Source organism: Agrilus planipennis, unplaced genomic scaffold (assembly GCF_000699045.2).
Source record: "Agrilus planipennis isolate EAB-ADULT unplaced genomic scaffold, Apla_2.0 scaffold104, whole genome shotgun sequence".
Classification (NCBI taxonomy): Eukaryota; Metazoa; Arthropoda; class Insecta; order Coleoptera; family Buprestidae; genus Agrilus; species Agrilus planipennis.
In genome coordinates this window covers 652,357-667,136 of record NW_020438892.1, presented here as the reverse complement: position 1 = coordinate 667,136, position 14,780 = coordinate 652,357, and the positions used below count along the sequence as shown (strand labels likewise).

The 14,780-nt window shown below is 34.4% G+C and overlaps 3 protein-coding genes across 3 annotated transcripts; all 3 read left to right on the top strand.

Moving 5' to 3' along the window:
• Window positions 1-1,139: 1,139 nt before the first annotated feature.
• Window positions 1,140-4,811, top strand: LOC108737158 (carboxypeptidase B-like). The gene is made up of 8 exons (XM_018469858.2): window positions 1,140-1,337; window positions 1,413-1,546; window positions 2,592-2,670; window positions 2,755-2,902; window positions 3,130-3,290; window positions 3,373-3,690; window positions 4,261-4,345; window positions 4,431-4,811. Exons 1-8 carry the CDS (start codon window positions 1,182-1,184, stop codon window positions 4,742-4,744), a joined length of 1,395 nt encoding a protein of 464 aa, XP_018325360.1. The 5' UTR covers window positions 1,140-1,181; the 3' UTR covers window positions 4,745-4,811.
• Window positions 4,812-5,096: 285 nt separating this feature from the next.
• On the top strand, window positions 5,097-10,219 carry LOC108737159 (zinc carboxypeptidase-like). The gene is made up of 8 exons (XM_018469859.1): window positions 5,097-5,337; window positions 6,191-6,324; window positions 7,345-7,423; window positions 7,514-7,661; window positions 7,730-7,890; window positions 8,826-9,146; window positions 9,697-9,781; window positions 9,858-10,219. The coding sequence occupies exons 1-8, from the start codon at window positions 5,170-5,172 to the stop codon at window positions 10,148-10,150; spliced, it is 1,389 nt and encodes a 462-aa protein (XP_018325361.1). The 5' UTR covers window positions 5,097-5,169; the 3' UTR covers window positions 10,151-10,219.
• Window positions 10,220-10,678: 459 nt separating this feature from the next.
• Window positions 10,679-14,240, top strand: LOC108737160 (carboxypeptidase B-like). Its single transcript, XM_025973042.1, has 10 exons — window positions 10,679-10,904; window positions 11,159-11,292; window positions 11,389-11,473; window positions 11,678-11,825; window positions 11,912-12,072; window positions 12,725-13,045; window positions 13,140-13,224; window positions 13,344-13,618; window positions 13,943-14,027; window positions 14,104-14,240. Exons 1-10 carry the CDS (start codon window positions 10,752-10,754, stop codon window positions 14,238-14,240), a joined length of 1,584 nt encoding a protein of 527 aa, XP_025828827.1. The 5' UTR covers window positions 10,679-10,751.
• Window positions 14,241-14,780: the final 540 nt, after the last annotated feature.

The window sequence follows — 14,780 nt, the reverse complement described above, 5'->3', positions numbered from 1 at the left end:
AATTGAAGATGAAGTACTTATCGGGTTAGGTTGGGTTTACGTAAGGTTAGGCTGGGTACCACGGTTTATTAACCCGGAAAGTACTTTTACCCTGAAAACCCTCAAGAAATGACATAATTAAATATATGTACACAACAAGGTAAGTGCTTATTGCATATATTTTTTTTAATGGAATTCAAACTAAAATATTTTTTTTTGTTCTCTAGTAAGTGTTTATATTAAATTAGTAGTAGTAAAGTAAATAGTAATTGATTATCAACAGTAATTCTTCACTTTTGCAATAAATAATCTTCGCAATCTATCATTTTACTTGATTAGATTAAACACTTAAGACGATTAATCCCGTTAATCCGCAGCAAATAAAACCAGGGCTGCCAAACTGCCAACATAAAAATAATGAATGTTATAGCTACATATGTGCATTCAGACGCGACCTTATAAATCTGTAACTATGTCATTTATATGATAAGATATTATAAGAATGATAATCTTGGATTTATTTAAAGAAAAAAAGTTAAGCCTGGTTTAATCCCTTGCATTGTAATAATACCACTACCGTCTAAAGAAAAAAACGTTGAAACTTATACAGAGTGTTTTTACCCATCATTACCCTACTAAAACACAAATCGTCACATAAAAAGTTTAATTAATTTCGAAATAAAAGTTGAAAAAACTCAAGACGTACAACAAAATCTTAAATAAATAAAAAAAAACATAGAAAGGTACGAAATAATTAATAAAATATTTTAACACTAGGAAATACTTAGATACCTGCCTACTCTTAATAAAATAAAATACTCCTGTTAGTCTTAAGTCCTTCTGATAGAGTTTTCGTAGAATATAAACCAGTTGAAACGTTTTTGTATTTTCTTTATCGTTTTTACTTTATTACTAAAAAATATGTTTAATAAATAAATAACGCATTGTTGTAAGTTGAACTGTAGAGGTGTAACAATATCCCCATTGCTATTTTTGGTAAATTAAAATGTATGTCTTGAAATATCAGAGGAAAAGGACACTTAGTACAAACATATTTATCGCTAATGTTCATTATCATTTTTAATTGACGGCATGTCTAAGTCTATCTATTCAACGAAAAATTCCAAAGGATTAAACACACATTATATATAAGGGTAAGATAATCTAAGTACCAGTTTCCGTCAGTACATCAACCATCAAAAATGTTAAAGTCAATGATTATTGTTTTTTGTTTGTGTGCACTGTTTTCAACCACCCTAGGATACGTCAACTACGACGATTATAATGTTTATAGAATTTATCTAGACAACGAAAAGAAAATTGATGCCTATAGCGAGATAGAAGACCTACTCAAAAATGTAACGTATAATAAGTTGTTGTCAAATGACATACTCATACGTATAACTCTTAAAATTTGAAAATATCATTTTTAGTTGAACGTTTTTGGAGAGAATGGTCTTCAAAAATCCGTAGACGTAATGGTGGGTCCTACTGATCAAAAACAATTCCTGAATCTGCTGGAGGCTAACAAAATAGATCACCAGATTTTTATTGAAAATGTCGGAAAGTAAGTTAAAAAAATAGACAATCATGTATTTAATAAATATACGTGCGGTTTCTGAAATAAGTAGTAAGCTTCAAAAGGTGTTAATCAGATGTAATAGGGGATCGCATAGTAAGTAAAGCAGCGTAGTTAACGGAGAAAACAATTGCAAAAAGAACAGACGAAGTTACAATCCGAAGCCGGCCCTGGCCGTGAACTGACAACGTATGGAGAAATATCGATAACAACTAAACAACTACAGTTAGAACGTCCAAAATTGGCATAGTCCGCAACAAAACTGTCGCAGAAAGGAGATGTCAGATAGTAATTGCAGCGAACAGACGAAGTTTCAATCCGAAGCCGGCCCTGGGCGTGAACTGACAACGTATGGAGAAATATCGATAACAACTAAACAACTACAGTTAGAACGTCCAAAATTGGCATAGTCCGTAACAAAACTGTCGCAAAAAGGAGATGTCAGATAGTAATTGCAGCGAACAGACGAAGTTTCAATCCGAAGCCGGCCCTGGACGTGAACTGACAACGTATGGAGAAATATCGATAACAACTAAACAACTACAGTTAGAACGTTCAAAATTGGCATAGTCCGCAACAAAACTGTCGCAGAAAGGAGATGTCAGATAGGAATTGCAGCGAACACTAATAAAGAAGAAGGAATAACATTACACCAATTGATGTGTAACATAAAGAGATACAGGCAACAAGAATTTGATCATGTTGCCATCATCGGACTTTAAAGAAAGTTCAACATTCTCTGGAATTTAGGAAAGCAAAGACGTTTGTTTAAAGATATAATTCCAACCAGGCAGTTATAAAGCCGACCCTGATCTTTTGCGTACCTAAACAACTTCCAACCGCTACAGCGCTTACTATTATTTGGTTATCTAAAGTCTTCACTTTCGTATTTTATTTGCCCAAAAAACAAAAGTTACAATTTCACAAAATTTGTGCAAATAATGTATTGAGCGACAATCTTTCTTCTCAATTAAATTTATTTAAAATTAATTCAAACGGCCCAAATTTATAATATGGTTAATTTTTTTCTTAGTTTGATTGAAGACCCAGTTCGTTATTCCACAAGAAGTGGCGAGTCCTTTAACTGGACGACTTATCACAATTACGATGTGGTAAATATGATGTACATACATATAAATGACTAATATACCCTTGTATATACAAAGAAAGCCAGCAACTTAAAAAAACGTTTTCAGATAAACTCTTGGCTTGATTCTTTGGCAGTCGCGTATCCAGGAGTTGTAACAGTTTTCACAGCGGGTTACTCTCACTTAGGGGCTGAAATAAAAGCAGTTAGAGTTGCCTTTAATTCGTCAGCAACAAAGGTAGCCGTAATTGAAGGAGGTAAGAACTGTATAAAGATAATAACCGTTCGCGTATGTAAATTCGATAAACGAATGAAACAAAAGTGTGTTGCTTGACTCTGCTCGATGCCGCAAGTGCTGCTGGGTACTTCAATATGGCGGACCTTTGACGCCATGTTACAGATCGAGAAATAAAAGAATAAAAAACTATCTTCCGGGCAGAATATCAAAAAATTATGTTCACAATTTAATAATATCAACTTATAGGCGTGCACGCAAGGGAGTGGATTGGTCCAGCGACAGTGACGTACATATTAAACGAATTTTTGACCAGTAACGACTCGTCCATAAGGGCAACCGCTGAAAGTCTCATTTGGTACTTCCTTCCCATGTGCAATCCCGACGGTTACAACAGGACCTTCACTGTAGTAAGTTGTATAGACATATACAAAATCAGACAATGAACAATAATACATATAAACAGTAATAATGTTAATAAAAACAAAACAGGACAGAATGCATCGGAAAAACGTGCAAGTGGTTGAGGGCTCAAATTGTACCGGATACTCTGGGGGTAATGGAATTGGTACAGATCTAAACAGAAACTTTGGATTTAATTGGATGAGTGGTGGTTCCTCGTCTAATCCTTGCTCTGTAACCTACGCAGGACCTGCGGCCTTCAGCTCTCCGGAATCTAGAGCCTTGAGAAATGTTGTGGATCAAGTTGCCGATGACCTAGTCCTATTTTTAAGCTTCCATTCTTACTCTCAGCTCATCCTGTTACCTTACGGTCATACTGCCTCACCGTTAGACAATTATTACGAACAGGTAAGTACCAAACCAAAAGAACCATCACTTTGCTGAATATTTTTTCTTTAAATTCTCTGAAGCTTTCTGACATGAACATTGTGGAAAACAAAAATTAAATATTCTTAACTCTTAAAATCTTTTAAGAAAACCTTCGAGTATGGAAGGAAAATCTAAAAGGGATTAAACTTAATCTTTTTCGGATCTCTAGATTATCCGCTGGCAAGCATACAAGTGACTTCCCGACCATCCGACCCTGGGCTATACTTTGTGTTGTGTCTCCTTCCGTCTGAAATTACCTAACTTCCTAAATCTAATCTAATCTCTTCTAAATTTTTATCTGCTATCTTTGGTTCTTCGCTAGTTCCCTACTTTTTCTTCCCTTGCATCCTAGTATTTTAGATTTACTTATATTTATTTTCATACAATACTGTTTTGTCAATACCGCTTCCATTTTATTTAAGGCTATCTGTAAGTCCTTGCATATATATCTCTTACCCTATCAGATTCTCGTCAAATTTTACTAAATCATTAACATAATTTCCATAAAAAATATTATAGCGTTATAAACAATTCTTTAAATTTCTTCAGTACTCTGTTGCAAGAATGGCTGCCGACGCTTTGGAAGCTTACAACGGTACGAGATACACCGTTGGAAATACAGCTGAAATACTTTGTACGTAGGACAAACACAACAAACGATTATTCACATACTCAAACAACACCACAACAACTCTTAATATTGATTTATTTTTTGGCAGATATTGCATCTGGTTCAAGCACGGATTGGGTCAAAGGAACATATGGGCCAAGGATAGTCTACTGTTTCGAACTCAGAGATAGTGGTCAATATGGATTTTTGCTACCTGCCGATCAAATAATCGATACAAGCGAAGAAACCATTTTGTCTCTTGTTACTCTGGTGGAACAAATGTTTAGATTAGACACATTAGCACCTGCCAATCCTAGTAACGGAACTACAGGGTCTGATGCTACTAAAAATAGTTATACCATTTCTTTAACAACTGCTTGTTCATTACTTATTTATCTTGTAAGAAATTATCTTGTCAGTTAGAAAACTATCACCTCATGTATTAAATGAAATCTTCAAACTATTATTAAATGTTTAGAATAAACTGTAATTAACTAAATATATTTTTTAGATACATAAGTGTATGCAAATGTTTCATTCAATATGTAAAAAAAAAAAAACAAATAAATCCAAAACGAATTTTTTATTTAAAAATATGAAAATTTCATATGAGTTACCTAACAAAAACTTAATAAGTTTTTCACCTTGAAAATGTGATTGTAGATAACATAGAAAAAATTGATATGAAGTGCTTCTTTTAATTCTCCTAGATTAATTACTGATAAACAATACTTAGATTATCGTTTATAATCGATCTTTTTTCTATTCAATTATTATCTGTTGTACTTAAAATTAGTGTCTGCATTGTTAGTGAAGGAGTCAAGGTAGACAATCAAGTTATTCTTTTGATGTCGTGGAGCACCATGAGGTTCTTGTTTGTTTTAAGCGTTCTAATTGTTATTAACGTAGTTTTATCTCACGAGGTCAATTATGAAAATTACAAAGTTTACAAAGTGTACATTGAAGACGATGCAGCAAGGGACAACTTTTTAACAATACAAAAACAAATTCCAGACGTAAGTGTTAATTATTTATTACAATATACTTATGTCGATTTTCATATTTTCTAAAAGAAATAAAATAAAACGAAAAAAGCAAGTCTTAATCATGCAGGAAACTGTCCTACCTACATTAAATTAAATTGATTTGTTACTAATTACAAGAAAACATAAATTTCCAATTTTAATGAATATATAAATATGGTCTGTTATTTTTGTGTTGTAAAACCTAATAAAATTAATTTATTCATCTTAATATCAATCACGCGATGATGTTATTTTCTTTTCTATTATTATTTTAACTAAAACTGCTATTTATTAGGTAATTGATCGTTTACTAATATCTACACAAAATATTTAAATTCATGCCCGAATATTTTTTTAATAACGTTAAAAGTAAAACTGCAACGATGTATTAATTATTTAGGTAATTAGAAAAAAATTATAAAATCATCCAAATATTACTAAGCACTTAGACATTATCTTGTAATGAGATTATAATTTTAATTTCTTAAATTACTACGCACACAGAAAGATAACAATTTGATTAGATTATTTTGATTAATATAAGGTCCCTTTGGGGACAAGTTACAAATTACGTAACGCTAATTGGGGTAAGGGGGGGGGGTTAGCTGGACTTTATGGTCCTGTTACACGGGGATCTGAAGGGGTTAATATTTACATAATGTAACGATTTTCGAATTTTTATTAATTGATAAGGCAGAACAGGGAAAATACGAAATTAAAAAAAAAAGACAGACAAACACGCGAGTGATCCTGTTAGGGTTCCGTTTTTCATTCGGACTTACGGAACCCTAAAAACAAGCAGTACCCTAGAAAATAAATTAATTTTGTTTAATTTTATACACAGTTGGATATATGGGGAGAAAACCGTGATACCCGTTCCCTTGACGTCATGGTTAGTCCTACAAAAGAAGTCGAATTTACGGGGCTTCTCAGAAAATACGGAATATCCCAAGAAATAACTACAAATAACGTGGAAGGGTAATAAGCGAACTATAAATTTATTTATATTTTATATTTACATTATTTATTTATAACGTTCGCATTTATATGTTTAATTTTACTATTGACTTTGACTTTGACTTTGACTTTCACTGACAGAAATACTAGTATGCAAGGGAAGAAAACGTAGGGAAAGAGCGATTATAAAGATAGGAGACGAAAAAGTGGCTGATTTTAGGTGTCTAGGAAGTCAGACAAGTCAGGACAGAAGGAGTAGTAGGGATATAAAGCAGAGGATAGCACAGAGTTGTGTCGCCTTCAATAAAAAGAAGTCACTTCTATGCTCGCGAACGATTAATTTAGAAATTCGAAAAAGATTGTTAAAGATGTATGTTTGGAGCGCGGCGCTGTACGGGTGCGAAACATGGACGGAGGGCGCGGTGAAAAAGAAAAGGTTAGAAACGTTCGAAATGTGGTGTTACAGGCGAATGATGAGGATACCGTTGATAGAGAAGGTTAGAAATGAAGAGGTATTGGTGAAAGAATAGGAGAACAGAGGACCCTATGAAAGTCAATAAGAAATAGACGAGATAGGTTGGTAGGACACCTTCTCAGGCATGAAGGTCTAGTCAGAGACATATTAGAGGCGCAAACAGGAGTTTGGAGGGGTAGAGGTAGACCTAGATTAGATTACTGTTCGCAAATAGTTAAGGATGTGGGTTATCCTAGTTATAAGGAAATGCGAAGATTAGCTCAGGATAGGAAAGAATGGAGATGCGTGTCCAATCAGTCTTAGGACTGATGAATGATGATTAGTTCGACGAATCTGTGAGCTAATAAGTACGTTTTTGCGGTTTGATTTGAAGTAATTTATAGTGGATAAAATTTTAATGAATTTTAAACAGTTCTTTTTATAATCTCCGTTTATAGTCAGGCTTAAGTTCGTAAAGAATTCATCAATCAATATATAAATCACACATGACAATAACAACATCTTAATCCTAGCAGCAAGCGTTTTTCTGATGAAAAGTTTAACTCCTTTTTATAAATAAATTTTAGTCTTTTAAAAAGTTCGTCGTCACAAGTGAACACACGTAGTGTGGAACTCAACTGGACTTCCTATCACAACTATGACGTGGTAAGTAATTTTTGTTCTAATTTTGGTCTATTTCAAAAAACAAAAAACAAGTGAATGCAACTATTGTACTAATACCAAAAACTTAATCAGATTTATAGCTGGTTTGATTCCCTGGCTGAACTTTATCCCGAGAATGTGACCACATTCGTTGCCGGCTACTCATATCTTGGGGCCGAAATTAAAGGGATTAGAATACAATTGAGAGAAAATGCCACAAGGGTAGCCGTTATAGACGGAGGTAAAGAATTAGAATCAATCCTTCTCAGCTCAACAATGACTGAAATTTCAATCAATTTTTTTTTTAAGGAATTCACGCGAGAGAATGGATTTCTATTGCTACTGCAACTTATATTGCTAATCAGTTTTTGACCACCACGAATTCAACGATCAGAGCTGCCGCTGAAGAGGTAATCTGGTATATTTTACCAGTATTGAACCCAGATGGCTATAACTATACTATATACGTGGTAAGATATAATATTGTTTCCGCTGATATACTTCGTTTACTTTCTCTAGCGATGTGCCCCTTCCAATGTATTGGATGCGCGCTGGCAAAATCGTAGACAGGGAGAAAAAAGCTCATTATACTCCCGACTCTTGTTCTTTAAACATACTTTTTCATACAGTACCTGCCAAAAGTTTTGTTCAATCATGAATAGTAGTGCGAGTCGAAAACAAGGGTTAAAGCCTTTAATATGTCTTCAAAAATAAACAAACATCTCGTTGATATTTTCAGTAGTAAATGGTACCAATAACAGCACATTTGAGCAATGCAATTATAGTGGATAAAATGGTCAGTTTTTCCGTGCAGTACTGTACAGATTATACGCTCCTCACCGGTTAAGAGAGTTGTCTCCTTCCTTTTCTGGCCTAGTGCTGTTCTTTTATACTTTGCGCCGGTCAAACTAAAGGTCATATCGCTAGAGAAACTAAATGAATTATAATAATTTAGTAAAGGAAGACCCGTATGGCAATTGTTTGACGATAATGTTTTTTGTGGAATTATACATATATGTACTAGTTTTTCCCTGTGGTTTCTCACACAGAAATTAGTATGTTACTCCATAAAACCTTTTTCCAAATTTCCAGATTTTCCCGTGTATTTTTCAAAACTTTTGGTTTACACAAACCTTGTTCGTCAATTACAAATTCAACAAAACATAAATCAGTCAAATCGGTTGAGTCCTGTTCAAGTGATTCTCCGTCATACATTTGGCAATTCTCTAGAATTGTTAGCTGGGAACAGTTACAGATACAGACAGTATCCTCATCATTCGCCTGTAACACCATATTTCGAACGCTTCTAACACTTTCCTTTCTACTCTTTCCATCCTGAATTATCTTTCGCCTTTCACTCACAATTCTAACATGTATTGATTTTATTGTATCGCACGTATTTTAGGATAGAATGCATAGGAAAAATATGCAAGTAAACGAATCAGTCGATTGTTCTGGATATTCCGGGGGTAGTGGCATTGGGGTAGATTTAAACCGTAATTTCGCATTTTACTGGATGGCGAACGGCGGTGCGAGCAGCTATCCCTGCTCTGTACAGTATGCAGGCCCGTATCCATTCAGCGCACCCGAATCCCAGGCTTTCAGATCCTTCATAGGAGGCATATCCGAAAATTTAGATTTGTACTTAACTCTGCATTCTTATTCTCAACTAATACTTTTCCCGTATGGACACACGACGCAACCCTTGGACAACTATTACGAACAGGTCAGTATTTAGAACGAATTTATAACGAAACAGTACGTGGCATAAAACAATTCGAAGTGGTCTGTATTCTGTCGAAACTGCCAGGCGCGGATCGCGATTTCGATCTTTTTGGATCTCATCAGCGCGTCGCAGGCAGCTCCAACACAACACAGACCAACTTTTACCTGCTGCGTTAACAGCGCGTTTTAGAAAATACGCCTGCGACGCGCTGATGAGATCCAAAAAGATCGAAATCGCGATCCGCGTCTGGCAGTTTCGACAGAATACAGACCACTTCGAATTGTTTTATTCGTTTATGGTAACGTGCCTACCACGTTGAGGTGAGCTACGCCGGGATTCGTTTCAGCAAGTAGATATCCATATATTTAAATGGGCCTTGTTGAAGCATACGTAATCCTAAAATGTAGCACTGTACTATAGATGGCGTTTACAGCGCCATTTGTCGTATTTTCTAGTACGTGGCATATAAAAAATTATAAAATTCGGAATCACAAAATAACTACGTATTCTTTTTAAATTTAATTAAATAACAAATCAATCAATATTTTAGTACACAATTGGAAGAATGGCAGCGGACGCTATAGAATCCAATTCTGGAAGGAAATACATTGTGGGAAACAGCGCTGAAGCAATTTGTAAGTAAACGATTTATATATTAAGCGATACCGATTTTAGCGTTGTTTTCGTAAAATTAAATTTATTTATTTTCAGATATTTCGACGGGGGGTAGTGACGACTGGGTGAAGGGTACGTTTGGGACTAGACTTGTGTACACTTACGAAGTTAGAGATACTGGAACTTATGGATTTTTATTACCCCCCGATCAAATAATCGATACAGCTGAAGAAGTTTTGGCTTCAATCCCCGTACTTGTACAGCAATTAATAAGATTAGACACTTGGTCTACCACTAGGCCAATTAGTTCGTCTGCAAACAATCCGAGCCTAAATCTTCTTCTACTTCTTTCTATTGTTATAAGTGCTGTGTTGTACATAAAATTATAATTTTATTTTCCGTTAAGTATCCTTGTAGATAAGATAACAAATATAATAATTCACGTGTAACCACCTTAATTAATTCTTTATTAATTAACCCTAATCTGTCTTCATCTATCAGACACTTTTCTCTTATCATGTCTATATTATTAAGTTCGTGTTTCGGAATGATCTTACAAAAGACTTATCATAAAACTTTCAATAAACTTCGTTTTACGATAAGAGATCTATGTACTTTGAAAACTAATCTGCATTAATATTATAAAGAGGTAAAGTATGCATGTTTCCGAAACTAGTCTTCCTATTTCAAAAATTCTTTCACCAATACTTAGAATGGACCTTCAGGCAGCACATATGCTGTATGTACAGCCTACTTTAAAGCATTTCTACTAAGGGCTTTAGTATACATATTATTAAAACTGCAAATATAATTAGTGTCAATAAAAATAATAAAAACTTTTATTGCCCACGCCGTATTAACGTTATCGTTATCAATTAATACGTTATCAGGTTACAAAGAAATAAATAAGTACAAATGTGTCTTAAATGTAGACTGTGGGGTCCCCCATACAGTGCAGCCCAACATTAGCTGCGAAAGAACATATTTAAAATGACGTCTTTTTTATACCTCGTAATAATTAATATTGTAATTCTTTGTTCTCACGCTTACGTTACTTACGACAATTACAAAGTTTACAGGGTGTACCTAGATTCCCCAGGCAAAGTGAACAGTTTTTCTAAAATTCACGAACTAATACCAAAAGTAAGCCAAAAACACTGTACGCCATAATACTTCGTTCATGTTGTCTTTACCTGCTCTAAAATTGTAATCTTAACTTAATTGAAGGTAATGCTTTCATCAGATTGGTTGGGAAAAAAAGGTTACGTTACGGTAGCTAAAGACAACACCAACGAAGTGAATATTAGTTAGGTTAGATTAAGTTGCGACTCAATAAGTCGTAAGCCCTTTTACGCCTTCATTAATTTTTATTTCGATTTCGTTTTCAATTTTTTTAGTTGGACGTGTGGAATGAAAATGTGGCAGATAAGTCGATCGATGTGATGGTACCTCCGGAGGATCAATACGAATTCACCGACTCTTTAAGTTCCTACAAAATTCAGCAAGAGGTCTTCATCAGTAATGTCGCAGAGTGAGCCAAAAAACAATTTCAATCCAAAAACAATTTAAAAACTTTAGAAGCTTTTATTTATAGTCTTCCAATATAACTAAATGTAATTGTTTATAGATTAATTGACAAATACTCTGAAGCATCCTACTCCAACCGACTTGGAGGTGAATTCAATTGGACAACGTATCAAACGTACGAACAAGTAAGGATCAATTTCGACTGCTTATTGTATGTACTTGAACGAAAACTAATACGACAATATTTAGTAACAAATAACAATAGATCCTTCATAATTACGACTAGATAAATAACAAAAATTTCACGAAAATATTTGTAGCCAATCGTACCGCACTCTTTTTTAAGTTAACGCAGAATAATGGTGAATTACCACTTATCTTATTAACAGATTGTTGGATGGTTAGAGTCCCTTGCACAGACATACCCGGATAATGTGACCACAGTGGTTTTGGGTAAATCACACTACGGGGTTGACATTGTGGGGGCGAAATTGGTATTAAATCCAAACGCTACAAGAGTCGCTATCATCGAAGGTGGTAAGTGTCTACATTGTTTATATCCGTTTGCGATCAATTATTAATTTGTTTAATTGGACAGAAAGGCTGAAATTAAAATGTCTTAGGTATTCATGCAAGAGAATGGATATCGCCTGCTACAGTGACTTACATTTTGAATTCTTTCTTAACTAGTAGCCTCAGAAGAGTTCGAAACGCCGCCGAAAGTATGATATGGTACTTCGTACCCTCAATCAACCCAGATGGTTATAACAGAACGTTCCACGAAGTTAGTGCAACCTGATTTTATAGCTTTTCGAAACAAACGACAACAACGTAATACGACTTTTATTTGTCACACGAAACATTATGCGTTGTGTTGCAAAACAGAACAGTAACAAAGCATTGCGGTGTGTTACAAAACGATAGAATAACAAAGAAACAGGGTATTGAGTTGTACTGCAAGAAACAATAAGGCAATACCCCACTGCGTTGTGTTGCAAAACAAAACAATAGCAAACTGCAAAACAGTAACCCACTGGATTGTTTTAGAAAACGATACAGTAGCAAAGAAACAAACCATTGCGTTATATTGCAGAAAACCAATAAAGCAATATCGCACTGCGTTGCGTTGCAAAACAAAACAATAACAATGTATTGCTATGTGCTGCAAAAAAATTAACCAACAACGCACTGCGTTGCGTTACAAAACAAAACAGTAGGTAGCAAAGCATTGCGTTGTGTTCCAAAACAATGAAGCAATAATACTCTGGGATGTATTGCAACACAATAAAGTATTGTATTGTGACGCAATAAAGCAACAATATACTGTGTTGTGTTGTAAATGCATTGCACTGTCATACGTTGCACTGATTTTGTTACAACTCATGTAGTTCCCAGTGTTGTTCAAATAACTAAACAAAAGTATATGATTTCTTTAGGATAGATTGCATAGAAAAAACGTGCAAGTGGTTAACGGTACTAACTGTAGTTATTTCGTGGGTGGAAATGGTATTGGAACCGATTTGAACAGAAATTTTAATTACACGTGGATGGAAGCGGGTGGAGCTAGTTCGCGTCCCTGTAGTTCTTCCTATGCAGGGCCAGAACCCTTCAGTGCCCCCGAAACAAGGGCCATGAAAGCTTTAGTAGAGCAAGTATCAGACAGTTTAGACCTTTACATTTGCTTTCATTCTTTCTCTCAACTAGTTCTTTTTCCCTACGGTCACACCACCGACCCAATTGATAATTATTACGAACAGGTAACGTAAAATTGATTAGACATTTCTAAAACGTTTGATGAATTTGAAAACAATGGACCTCGGACATATTAATCAAGTCTAAAAATGTTTTTAGTATGCGATTGCTAGAATGGCTGCAGACGAACTTGAAGCTTACAATGGTACTAAATATGTTGTTGGAAATATAGCTGAAGCAATTTGTAAGTAGTTGTTTTCGATCAAAAGCATTTTTAATTAATTATGAAAAGTACGTGATTATCAAAAGTCTCTCGTGAAATAAAAGTAAAACAAAAATACTGATATGCAAGGAATATTTTAGACGTTTCAACTGGTAGCAGTCTCGATTGGGTAAAAGGAACGTATGGAACAAGACTGACCTACGGTTTGGAATTAAGGGACCAAGGACAATATGGTTTTCTTCTACCACCCGATCAAATAATAGACACTGGAGAAGAAACTTTGAACGCTGTTGTGGTATTAGTTGAGCAATTGTTTCGACTCGACCTGTTAACTTTTACGCGTCCTTCTGGTCAAGGCAGCTTTACCCAATTTTTACCACACACCCTATTTTTATCAGTTTTTATTATTAAATTTTTATAAGTAATCCAATCGACCACTCAAATACGTATATTCCAAATTTTTTACGTGCAATGTAACATATAGACACATGTGTATTTTAATAAAAAGACTTCCAATACTTGGGTTTATTTTTGTTCTTACGTATGGAGCCAACCGTACAATTGGTACTGTTGCTTCCGATATTAAAAACAACTGAACATTAAAAGATTAAAACAAAAAACATTTTCATCTGTCACTCGAACAATAATACTTTGTGTTTTAAAACAATAAAACAGTAGGCACTGCGTTGTGTTACAAAACAAAACAGTAACAAAGCATTGCGGNCAATCAATATTTTAGTACACAATTGGAAGAATGGCAGCGGACGCTATAGAATCCAATTCTGGAAGGAAATACATTGTGGGAAACAGCGCTGAAGCAATTTGTAAGTAAACGATTTATATATTAAGCGATACCGATTTTAGCGTTGTTTTCGTAAAATTAAATTTATTTATTTTCAGATATTTCGACGGGGGGTAGTGACGACTGGGTGAAAGGTACGTTTGGGACTAGACTTGTGTACACTTACGAAGTTAGAGATACTGGAACTTATGGATTTTTATTACCCCCCGATCAAATAATCGATACAGCTGAATAAAATTAAATTTATTTATTTTCAGATATTTCGCCGGGGGGTAGTGGCGACTGGGTGAAAGGTACGTTTGGGACTAGACTTGTGTACACTTACGAAGTTAGAAGTAATGGATTTTTATCGATCAAATAATCGATACAGCTGAAGAAAATTTGAGAAAGATTAAACTCTTGGTCTACTACTAGACCAATAAGTTCGTCTACAACAACACTTCAAGCCAAACCTACTTCTATTTCTTTCTATTATTATAAGTATTGTGTTGTACATAAAATTATAATTTTATTTTCCGTTATGTATGTATATAGATAATACAATAAATACAATAATTCACGTGTAACGACGTTAATTAATTCTTTATTAATTAACCCTAATTTATCTTCAACTATCAGACACTTTTTCTTTTATCATGTCTATTTTATTAAATTATTGTTTTAGAAAAATCTCACAAAAGACTTATAAAACCATCAATAAAATTCGTTTTACGATAAGAGATCTAAGTACTTTGAAAACTTATGTGCAGTAATTTTATAAAGACGTAAAGGATAC